This window comes from Talpa europaea, assembly GCF_964194135.1.
Source record: "Talpa europaea genome assembly, chromosome: 4".
Classification (NCBI taxonomy): Eukaryota; Metazoa; Chordata; class Mammalia; order Eulipotyphla; family Talpidae; genus Talpa; species Talpa europaea.
The window spans coordinates 71,228,731-71,241,534 of record NC_140070.1 but is presented as its reverse complement, the minus strand read 5'-3'; the positions used below and the strand labels follow the sequence as shown (position 1 = coordinate 71,241,534).

General features: G+C 40.4%; 1 protein-coding gene and 1 pseudogene across 2 annotated transcripts in view; one reads left to right on the top strand and one right to left on the bottom strand.

The window, feature by feature from the left end:
- PRKCI (protein kinase C iota) overlaps positions 1–11,578 on the bottom strand; it is a gene marked incomplete at both ends in the record, with an annotated part of 66,452 nt that extends 54,874 nt beyond the window's left edge. Inside the window, one exon of the mRNA XM_084232205.1 lies at positions 11,478–11,578. Coding sequence (XP_084088331.1) covers positions 11,478–11,578 — 101 coding nt within the window. The remainder of the gene's footprint in view (positions 1–11,477) is intronic.
- LOC311169342 (large ribosomal subunit protein eL14-like) lies at positions 5,627–6,254 on the top strand (annotated as a pseudogene). Its single transcript has one exon. The product of its transcript is annotated as a large ribosomal subunit protein eL14-like (transcript).
- Positions 11,579–12,804: the final 1,226 nt, after the last annotated feature.

The following is a 12,804-nucleotide window of genomic DNA, read 5'->3' as shown; positions in this document are numbered from 1 at the left end:
TTTTTTAAAACCACAACTACAAAGAAAAAAGAAAAGCAGGAAGAGGTATATTTTTTCCATTATAAATGTAACCCCAGGAAGAACTAAACACAGGACAGAAGGCAATGTAAAATGTGAAATTCCTCATCTTTCATACTGATTAAGATATGCTAAAAACAAAGTTTAAAAATGGTTTACCAAGTTGAAGAACTGGGTACTAGGGAAAGGATAGAGAGAGAAAGACGTACTTTGTCTAAAAACATTCTGAATGGTATAATTATTAATTTTCCTACCATGTAAAGGTATGATTTTACTAGAAAATGTATTAGAAAATCTTCTCCAAAGAGGATACACAAACTTCTGTTTTTCTAATAAAATTAACATAAAACATAAGATAAATTCAAAATAATTTATAAATTGTCACTTTAAATATTTTTAAATTTTATTTTTAAAAAAACAGTTCATTCCTCTAATGACATTTAAAGAGAACCTGCTTATCTTTCAATAGTCTCAAAGTCACAAGTATGAAGGACTAAGGATTGAAAGAATGTATTTTAGAATTAAAAGGAAAGATAAGGAAAGGCTCCTACAGAATTTCTCAGGCAAAGAACAAGTATGACATTATCTTTTGTGAATGCAAGGAAAAAATAATTGTAAGATCAGACATCATCAAAATAGGACTTCCTATTAATTAAGGTCCACATGGAGTTAAAATTAACATATGTAAGCATATTGGTAGACAATAGGAATGTTTCAGAAATCTTATTTTTAAAAAACTAAAAAAAAATCAGAACCTGTAAATATTTTTAAAACATCTATGTAATCCTTAAAAAACATAAGTACAGACATACTAAGGTGACTAAATGAAAGAGTTATGCATTATCAACTGCCACTCCTTAAGTTTCAGGAACTAAAATATTTAAGGGAGTTTTATGTAAACACTTCTCTAAGGAAAAGCGCCAGGATCATACATTCCACAATCATCAGATCCTTATTATAGCACTAAAGATAAAAATGAGCTGCAAGATAAAGGCATTACATTGTAAAGGTACAAAACAAAATATGTGTGATTTTTTTTGGTTTTCATCTCAGTGTTAACATAAATTATTTTACCATTGCTATTCAACAGAATTATAATTTTTTTAAAAAAGATTTATGCATATTGGGGTACAGGCCAGAGGTGCAGGGGGTGAGAGGATTCACCAGAGACAGAGTGGGGAACAGAACAGCAGCTTGACTGAAATACACTGCTGAGGGGAGCAACGGGCGAGTCAGGAGAGGTCCGCTGGGCCATGTGGGTAGCTCCCTGGCTGGGGATTGAACTTGTGCTGCAGTGGCTGCCGACAGCTTCCTAGGTTGCGTCTTAACTCCTTGTACCACCAGGGAGGCCCAGAATTATAATGTCTTTACCACAAAAATTCCCCAAATGGCAAGTTTAAATAGTTTTCATTGAATTTTTAAAAAGAGGGAAAAGCATTTTATTATTATTATTTTTTAAAGATTTATTTATTTATACAAGCATTGGGTGCAGTCAGAGGCACTGGAGGGTGAGAGAATTCACCAGAGCCAGAGTGGAGAACAGAACAGGCAGAGTGACGATGTACACTGCTAAGGGGAGCAGCGGGCGGCAGGAGAGGTCTGCGTGCCATGTGGGACCCTCGCCCAGGGCCGGGAATCGAACCAGCGCTGCAGAGGCTGTGGGCAGCTTCACAGCCCAGCACTCAACCACTGTGCCAGCAGGAGAGGCCCAGGAAAAGCATTTTAAAAAGAGGGAAAAAATTTTGCTCTTGGCCTCCAGAAGACAAACTGCTTTAAGCATTCATTATATTCCTATGTTTTAAAATACAGAATCTACACAAATTTTTCTTTAGGAGAAATTGCTTTTGAAAATAAACCTGAAAACCACATTCAGCCCTTCTGCTATCACAACATAAGCTTTTCACCTTAATTAAATATAGTATAATTAGAAAAAAAAAAGTTTATTTGCAATCACCAATATAATAGATTGAGGCAGAACTGGGCGAAAGGCTTGGGAGGAATAGAATATTCATACGATCTCAATGTGTCAACTCTCATTGTCAATTATCAAAAACAATTCAGAAAGCAACTTTCATTTTTTAGTAATCAGGAGAATACAAAATTAACTCAAAAAGTTATCTGCAAAATAGGAATTTCACAATAAAGAAAAAAGTAACCTTAAAAAGCTCCATCAATACACTAAAAGGGAAAAGAGAAATCTCCCTAGAGGGTAAAACTCAACTTTGGCTTTTGTTTTACTAAATTTTAATGTTATCAACCATAAAATGGAAATGATAGCTACAGCTGAACACTGCTGTGAAGATTAAATAAAAAGTGTAAAACACTTAGAGTTCTTACAAGATGTGACATTACATGCATAATTTTATAAAAGGTTAGCTTCCATGTAAGGTCTTTAACATACTTCAAAGGAAGAGTGGTTATCTTTGAAAACAATTTATGAATTTTTTCTATTGATCAGGTATTATTATGATAAAAGATTACTACTAAAATTCAACACTACCTGAAAAACTGAGACAAATGGTCAAGATAAGGAAATATAAATATAGAAAATGGTAAAACTGGGCTTCCCTGGTGGTGCAAGGGGTTAAGGCTCAGCGCTATGAAGCTACCTGCAGCCACTGTAGCACAAGTTAGATTCCCCCTCTCAGGGAGCTGACCCACATAGCTCAGCAGACCTCTCCTGTCATGCCTGCTGCTCCCCTCAGCAGTTTATTTCAGTGATCAGCCTGTTCTGCTCCTGACTCTGTCTCTGGTGAATCCTCTCACCCTCCTGCCCCCCACCAATCTCTGGTCCACACCCCAGCTCTTATATGCATAAAAAAACTTAAAAAAAAAAAAAAGGAAAGAAAATGGTAAAATTGTTATTATATGTTGATACTTGTCTACCTATAAATTCTAAGACAGTTAACTACGAAGTTATTAGAATAAGGTGGCCAGTTCACCTCAAACACACAAAACCAGATAGTATATAATAAAACTGAGAACAGGGCCTCCCCTGGTGGCGCAGGCGGTTGAGTACAGCGCTGTGAAGCTTTCCGCAGCCACTGCAGTGCCGGTTCAATCCCAGCTGGCCGGCGAGGGTCCCACATGGTGCAACAGACCTCTCCTGCCTCACCCGCTGCTCCCCTCAGCAGTGAATTTCATCAGTCTGCCTGTTCTGTTCCCCTCTCTGTCTCTGGTGAATCCTCTCACCCTTCCGCGCATCTGACCTGTACCCCGGGTTCTTGTGTAAATAAATAAACTTAAAAAAAAAAAAAAAACATAAACTGAGAACAGAAGATTAATAAATGCAACAAATTATAAAATACCTAAGAGTTAACTTCATAGGAAATGTGGATGGGAACCTTTCTGGAAAACATGAAAAAATTTAATAGTATTATATCACGTACACATGTAGGGCAAGACTCAGCATTATAAAATTACCAGTTCTCAAATTAATTTATCAATTCAATGCAATTCTAAATCAAAATGTAAATAAGATTATTTTGGGGAACCTATGAATACCTTCAAAAATCCACCAAGAAGAGAAAATGTACAATATCTACAAGACAGAAAATTACTGAAATGAAGTATTAATAAAATAGGGCTTTCCATAACTTACATAAATATTCAATTATTGACAATTAAAACCAAAGTTAGCATGTGCATAAAATAGATTTCTCCCCTCAAACCACTAAAACAGCATAGAAAGCACTGACACAAATCTAAGGAATTTAGATGTCCCTCTCAGGGGACATCGGAATTCTAGGATATCACTCGGATGTCCCCTCTCAGGGGACATTGCAATTTATTAGTGATTACGGGGAATTGAGGTTATTTCAACGCAACTTTTTGAGACATGCATGTTTCCCTGAAGTTTTATCTTGAAATGGCACAAGAAATTAAATCAAAATATCGTAAAATGGTTCGGAGTGCAAAGGGTTAGTATATAAAAAATTATTTCAAATCAGTGGTAAAAGAACAACTTATTCAATAATGATATCAGAATACATATGAAAAAAAACTAACGTATATCAGCACACTACAAATAACTGAAGTTCTAAATCCAGAGTTATTGAAAGGATAATACCTTCATTTTTTTTAAAGATTTATTTATACAAGAACTGGGGTATAGGCCAGAGGTGTGGGAGGGGGAGAGAGGATTCACCAGAGACAGAGTGGGGAGCAGAACAGGCAGATCTATTGAAACATAATGCTGAGGAAAGCAGAGGGCAAGACAGGAGAGGAGAGGTCTGCTGTGCCATGTGGGTTGCTCCCTGGCCAGGAATGGAACTCATAGTGCAATGGCTGACAATAGCTTGATAGCACTGAGATTTTAACCTCTGCACCACCAGGGAGGCCCCAAAAGATAATAGCTTTGAAAGTTGCATATCAAGAAAAATAGAGTATTTTTGATGAGAGGGCCTCCCCGGTGGCTCAGCGTTTGAGCGCTGGGCTGCGAAACTGCCCGCAGCCTCTGCAGCGCCAGTTCGATCCCCAGCAGACAGCGAGGGTCCCACATGGCGCGCAGACCTCTCCTGCCACGCCCACTGCTCCCCTCAGCAGTGTCCTCCATCTGTCTGCCTGTTCTGCTCCCCGCTCTGGTGAATTCTCTCACCCTCCAGTGCCTCTGACTGTACCCAGTGCTTGTATAAATAAATAAATCTTAAAAAAAAAAAATTTTCAAAAGTGTGAAGAAAATTAAAAAAAAAAAAAAAAAAGAATATTTTTGAGGAGAAACACTTCTAACCCAGAAGCCATAAATTACAAAACCTTACAAGATTACATAAAAATTAAAAACTCCGCACAAGCAAAAGGTTAGAGAAATGCCTGCAACTTCAAGACAAAATGTCAACATTCCTTCAAACAAAAATTAATAAAAAGGTAAAAAGAGTTCAAGAAAAAACTGCATTCATACATTGTGGCTGGGAATGTAAATGGATATACATTTCTGACGAACACTATCAAATTTTAAAACAGGCATATTTTCAACAGTGTTTACAATAAATTTATAATAAATTAAAGGACATTCCTTCAGTATGATTTGAAATAAAGAATTACCAAAGCGACTTCGAATGTTCATCAACCCAAAAAAAGAGATGAATTAAATGAGGCAACAATACTGTGTAACACTATGTACCAAATATAAAGAAAGGGGTGGTTGGTTCTACCTGTCTATATGTGTACATTTTACCTATCCATCTATCCATCCTGACATAGAAAGATGACCATGCGCAGCAGACCTCTCCTGGCTTGCCCACTGCTCCCCTCAGCACTGTATTTCAGTCAGTCTGCCTGTTTTGCTCCCCACTCTGTCTCTGGTGAGTCTTCTCACCCCCCACACCTCTGGCCTATACTCCAGTTCTTGTATGAATAAATAAATAAATTTAAAAAAAAAGAAAGATGACTATGAATGAAAAAAAGTTTCAGAAACAGGTATAAATATGAACCCATTTGTTGGAAAAATAAAAGGGGGGCTGTGTGGACAATATTTATAGATCTACTGATACTCTGCATAATACCCTAAACTAGGTGCTCCTATGAAATGGGAGTGAGAAGGTACAGGGAGAATTTCCTACTTCAATTTAAAGTAATTTTCTACTCTCTCTTCTGTCCGAGCGCCGCCAAGATGGTGTTCAGGCGCTTCGTGGAGGTTGGCCGTGTGGCCTACGTCTCCTTTGGCCCTCATGCCGGGAAATTGGTCGCGATTGTAGACGTTATTGAACAGAATAGGGCTTTGGTTGATGGACCCTGCACGCAGGTAAGGCGACAGGCCTTTCAAATGCATGCAGCTCACTGACTTCATCCTCAAGTTCCCACACAGTGCCCGCCAGAAGTATGTCCGGCAGGCCTGGGAGAAGGCAGATATTAATAAAAAATGGGTAGCCACAAGATGGGCCAAGAAGATTGAAGCCAGAGAAAGGAAAGCCAAAATGACAGATTTTGATCGTTACAAAGTCATGAAGGCAAAGAAGATGAGAAACAGAATAATCAAGCTTGAAGTTAAGACGCTTCAAAAGGCTGCTCTTCTGAAAGCTTCTCCCAAAAAAGCACTAGCTGCAAAGGGTGCAGCTGCAGCAGCTGCTGCAAAGGTTCCAGCAAAAAAGGTGACTGCTGCAGGCAAGAAGGCTCCAGCCCAGAAAGCTCCTGCCCCGAAAGCCACAGGCCAGAAGACTGCGCCTCCTAAAGCTCAGAAGGGTCAGAAAGCTCCAGCCCAGAAACCACCTGCTCCAAAGGCACCTGGCAAGAAAGCATGAGCATAAAAGGCTATTATAAAAGTAATAAAGGTTCTTTTTAACCATTAAAAATAAACAAATAAATAAAGTAATTTTCTACTTTAAAAATGCATTTCTGTATTTTTAAAATTTAGATTTAGTCTCTTGCTTTTGTGATCTGTGTTTGGCAACTGAGGACATTTTTGTTTCTGTTATTACTCTTGGCCCATATTCCCACACAGGTGAGGTACTACGCACAGTGCTTAGGCCACAGAGCACGCACACAATGACTGCACAGTTCTGTCTATTTCCACCTGGATGCTTCCAAAGTACCTTGACCTCAAATTTCAGTTACTTGTTCCAGGAAATGAATTGCCTTTTCTCACAAATCTCTTCCTTTTTTATTTCCCAGTCTCTCTCAAATATTTAAGAGTTGTCAGACACTCCTCGCCTCCACAGGCAATACATCTCTAATTCATGTAGACTCTGCCCCTAAAATTGTCCTGGAACCCATATCCTCTTTTCTACCTCTTCAGAATTCCTCATCAGACTACTTTCTAAAGCGTCCAAATTAGTCACATCCATTGCCAATTCATCTCCCATACTGGTTCTAAGAGTGATTCTTCTAAAATGAAAATAGAAGCCCACATTTCTCTTAAAGGCTTCATCAATGAAAATGGACTACGTTAGTGATGGGCATAGTATGGGAACATTTTTGGAGATGTGTAAATTTATACTTCCAAATCATATACAGTGTTATAAACCAATGTTACCTCAATAAAAAAAATGAAAAAATAAAACCTTTACCGAGGAGAAAAAGTCTAAGCCCTGCAGTATGATATGTAAGTTTTCACAATCCAGTGGACAATTCTTTAAAAAAAAAAAAAAAAGATTTATTTATTCATACATTGGGTACAGGCCAGAGGTGTGGGAGGGTAAGAGAACCCACCAGAGACAGAGCGGGGAGCAGAACAGGCAGAGAACCAAAAACACTGCTGAGGGGAGCAGCGGGCAAGACAGTAGAAGTCTGCCGCGCCATGTGGGTATTTCCCTGGCTGGCCAGGAATCAAACCCATGCTGCAGCCGCAGAGGCTGTGGACAGCATCACAGAGCAGGGCTCAACCCACTGCACCACCCCGCAGTGGACAATTCTTACTAGCCTCATTCCCGTAGTCAACATCCCCATGCACCAGGCAAATCCATTTAGAAAAGCTTCTAACATTTCACCCCCTAAAAAGGCTCCCCTTACCCCAAACTCCTCCCCAATATTCATCCCTACCAGTATCCCTTTTCTTTCTTACTCCTTCCTTCCCTCTCTTCTCCCCTCCCTCCCTCTCTTCCTATCCCCACCCCATGTCTTTCTCTTGAAATTGTCTTAGATGCTCAAAGGCTGAGCCTTACATCCAGCTCTACATCCCCAATACCCAACCTAGTACCATGTACCTGGTTTACAGAAAGTGTTTCACGGTACTTATTAAACTGAATTTAAATACTCTTTGGTAATATGTAAAACCCTAAGCAATAGTGGAGTTCAAAAAGTTCATGTTTTAATTAGACCCATTTCAACATTAAAATAACCAACACTCAACTTAAAAAGAGGGTTGGCAGTTGATTAGAGCTATAACTTCTAGAGAGAAATTTTGTTTGCTTCTTTCACCTCTGCTTTCTCAAAGATGTCAGTTTGTATACAGCCAGTCCAAGCCTCATAGCTCAGGTCTTCAGCTTCCATCCTCACTGCTAATGCAATTTACCTCCATATAATCTAATTTCAAATTTCTGAGAGGGTGGTTTACATTTTGATTTTTGGCACCATGTTCTTTCTCTCTCTAGTAAAACCAGATCATTTGACTATGGTTAGGTGCTATGTGAAAATCTCCAGGACCCACCAATAACTCACATTCCCCCAACTCTCAACTCAAAAAACTATTTTCACTTCCTTAGAACCACTACTGAAACATATCACTAAAATTATTTGGTAATACTTTTAAAAAACAAGTCTTGCCAAGACTTGTTCACAGTGGGAAAAATCCTGCATACTTCCGTTAATGAACGTTCCAAATGTGAGAAGAGTTAGCAATCTTTTTATTTCTAAATGTGCACACAAAGAATCCCTGAATTGCTATAACTACTCAATAGTAGTTAGTTTAAAAAGCATTTTTACAAGGTTTTTGCAAAATTTCCCACATATTTATAATGTAAAGAAATAAGTAGTCTCACACATTTCCTTGTTAAAATCAAGTAACTTTATATAAGGATAAGGGCATACAATGGCAATCTATCACTAACCAACAAAACCTGTTTCTCTTCTTCCAAACTAACACCCCTAGGTAATGATTGATGAGGGAAGGCCGCTCACTGACAAGCTCTCATGGAGAGGAAAAAGGGGTACAGGCAAAGACTCTTAGGTGGTCTCCAATAAAATCAGATTCTCAGTGCTATTAATGCCCTGCCTTAAAACTTTAAAAATCTAATTAAATATCTAGGGAAATGGCACATTTTCACTAAGAACAAATTTAACAGAATGAGAACACTAAATACATTTCCTTAAAAAAAAGAGCAATTTATGTTCTAAAACGTTTGGCTGTTCTTAGATTTAGCACTCACTGGAAAGAAATAGTTAGAAATGAATAAGTGGGGGGAAAAAAGAAATGAATAAGTGGAAAGCCAGAAGATTTGAGGGAAATGAAATTTTTTCAAATGCAGATTGTCCTTACATTTCTTGTTATAAAGGAAGGATTTTCAATTTTAAAATCAGGTAGGTGTTCCAGTTAGCCAACCTGTTTATTAACTATTCTTGTTGGTGACTCACTTCAGTTTCATCTGTAGTAATGAGCAGCTGACTATATATCATAACCATCAGTTTAGACTATTGTTAATAAACATATAATCTCAACATATCTAATTTCAGAGGATAGAAATTGGTACGATTTAGAGTGTTGATGTTGTCTTTAAATAAAACTTAAAATGAAGGCAATATTAAAAAACTTTCATTGAACAAAAAGCTCTAAAGGACAAGGGGTTAATTCTTTCTTTAGCAAAAATCATAGGTTTTATAAATCAAAGAAAATGTTTACTCGAATGTCTTGGAGAACTCTTAGTTAAGCACTAAAAAGATTAATGTCCTTATTGTTTTTTAAAGACAATTGGAGCAATAAGACAAGAAAATATGACACCTACAATCCTAAAGGATAGCAGACTGTGATTTCTTTCCAAAGGAGTTTACAACAATTTCAATTTATAAACTAAGCCTATTAACATGTTTAAACTAATACAAATAGGAAAATAGGGAGAAGTCCTCATTTCTTCACCTTTCATAGCTGGAGTCACTGGAAACAATCAAAATTTGATAAGACAGAGAATAATACATTATTTAACATCATAAGGGTATGAAAAAAATATTAGTTTAACAGTCAAAAACTAGGAAAAGGAGAGGAAGCAAAAGGTAGTGTGCACCCAATTTCTCATCTTTCAGGAGAAAGAATTAATATACTTTCTAACTGAAAAACCATGAAACAGGAGTGTAACTTTTGAAGATATAAAGATAACCTCAGAAAAACCAAAAATAAACTAACAGTAATTATCTCTGGAAGTTGGGAAGGTGGAGGACACTTTTTAGTTCATACCTTTGTACAACTTGCACTTTCCTATCCTATGTGTGTATTCATTAATCTATTTTTTTATAAACTATCAATAATCAGACATCATTTTTCAAAAAAAAAGAACACATACTATATAGCTCATTCTCTGTACCTAATAATTCATGGATTGTCAATTTCATAAAGTGGAATATGCTCTGAAAATGAAGTATCTCATCACTGAATTAAAGATAAGGTAAGGAAGCAAAGCTTTTCCCCCACAGTGCAAAGTTCACAGCTGATCATTCTCAAGTCAAAACATCTGTAACAACTACAAACTTCAAAAATATACAAAGGCTTCTAGGTACTGTTTTACAACCAAGGCCTCCTTGATCGATTTAAGCAAAAACACTGATATAATACTGTCCAAAATAAGTCTTGTAAACTACTCCTTAATACAGCAAGCTAATAAACAGAGGGCAGGGTTTCTGGTAGCAAACAAGCTAATACGTCTTTACATCAAATAAGTAAGGCATTTAGGGGATTTTATTTTCTTTGAAATCAAGAGAGGTATTTTGAAAGTTTGCTATCTTCACTGATCCTCTCAGGAATGTAAAAGTATGCATTGCAATTTCAACCTCCTAAGTGCTTAAGTTTATTGTTTTTTGTTTTTTTTTTAAAGTAATTTATTTCTGCTTGGAGAAGCAGTAAGACAGGCCAAAGCAGTTGGAATTTCTGTTAACCCCTAGTTTCAAAGCTTTATACTCACACGGATATTTCACCTTTCCATATACTCCTAAATGTAATTATCTCCAAGAAATTTCAAATCACAACCAATTCAAAGGAAGGGGGGCACTTCAGGTCACAGATGATAGGATGTGATTTACTACAACAATCTTAGGACTGGATTATTTCTGGTAACTACAGGAGTTATAATTTAAGTAATAATGAGTAAAGATCACAGATTTTAAAATTGTGCCTTGGCTGCTCTTCTTCTGACCTTGCAATTCTCACTCACTATATCAGATGGTCCTTGAATAAACAATGACCAAGAAGCGTTCACAAAATTTTCATTTATACAAATACGATCTAATTTTGGTGAAACTTAAGTACCTAATGCACATCCCTGAAAAAGCATCAACTCAACCTTACTCAAATCCTAACTCCTGTGTCTAAAACACTGGCAACACGACCGTAATCCAGACACATTTCGTGAACTCTTCTAGGCAATGAAAACAAACCTTAGAGAACCAGAGGCTTCAGGCCTGCTGGTGGCCAAAAGGGCCGGCAAAACTGAAGCAGTTCTGTAGTCTAAGGAAACTGAATTCGCTGAGGCATCGCTCGGAATCAATTCAGACTTAAGGACGGAAAGCCCTTGCACAGCTCTTAGGAAGCGAGTCCAACACATCAAATTGATGAACCTGCTCTGTCCCAAGGCTCCTGCCCCAGACCACTCAGGCCGCTCGGCTGAGCGCCCCCCGGCGCCCGGCACCACACCTGGGGGCGCCCCCGGACGCCAGCCCCGAGCCCCACAGCCGACCACTCGGCCACCCATCCCCAGCGGCCGGAGTCGCGCGCCCAGCCCTACCCGCCCACAACGCCTCCGGCCCCTCAGCCTCCCCCCTCCAGGCCGAAGCGGAGCCGGCCGTTCCCTCCCCCGCCCCGCTCCAGCCGGGCGCGGGACACTCACCCGCGGTAGTAGGCTTTCACCCGGACCTGGTGAGCGTGGTCCCCGCCGCCGCCGCCCGCGACCGGGTGGGACATGGTACCGCTGTCCCTCTGGGTCGGCATCTCCTCGCTCCCCCGCCTCAACGCCCGAGGCCGCGGGTGCGGGGGGCGCGCGGGCGCCGCGGGAGACTCCGCGACCAGCCCTCTCTCAGCGCCGCGGCCGCCCGCTCCCTACCTGTGCTCCCCGCCCGCCGCGCGGACCCAAGGGTCGCCTCGTCCGGGCAGCCGGAACCGCGCGGCTCCTCCCACCGCCCGCAGCTGCCACAGCCACTACGGCCGCCCGGGCCCTGCACGCCTCCCCGCCCCCGCCCCTCCCACCGCGCGCGCTCCCAGGGCCCGCATTCCCAGCCCGGGCGGGCGCAGCCGAGGCCCCGGCTCCAGCGCCTCGATGCCGGGCTGAACCACTCTGACGGGGGGGAAGAGAGGGCGCGAAGGGGAGGCTCCGGCCCTCACATCAAATACTCCAGAAGAGGGTCTTTTGTAGAAGTTATCCCTGAGAGAATACGAAGGTTTGGGGACCGTCGTTCAGTAAGAAGCCCCTTCCCTGCAGGAAAAGTGCTAAGGGACAAAAGCTGCGACGTCTTCCCCCTATTTCCTTGCTTGGTCGCGTCCTCAGCGAACTTGGGACTCCGGGTAGATTTGCCGCACGGGTTTCTGGGATTTGGAGTCCCGGTGGGATTCTGGGTCTGGAGTGTCCTCGCGTGCGGAACGCTCCGCCTTGTTGCTGACAGTCGGGTCTTCAGCTAGCGCCACCGGAGCGGACGACGTGGAAATCCTGATGCTTGGGCATCTGAGGGCACTGGGAATGACTGGGTTTCGTAAAATGTAGACGTTGTTCTCTGATGAATTCACCCTTCCAATTGCATAAACAACGCAATCGTACAGTTCCCTTTTTTGAGAACAAGAATTTGATTACCTGCTCAGCATAACTACTTTGATGAAAGTAGCAGATGAAATAATATACAGAAATGGAACAGATGAAATAATGAGGATAATAAAGGAGGAAGCATGACTAGAAGATATGTTGGAAGACTGACTGTTCTTCCTTCTTGGCCCATGTTGTTCCTTGCATATTGTCATTGCATTGAACAGGGGCACAATAAAGGGCCCATCATCCATCCATCCTCATCTTTACCAATACCTAATTTCAGGATATTGTCATCTGCTCGCCCAAGAAAGTAAATACTTTTCAGCAGTAACTCACCAGTCTTCTTAACTTCTAGCAATCACTACTGTACTTTCTGTCACTATGGATTTTCTTATTCTGGATCTATCATATAAAGGGAATC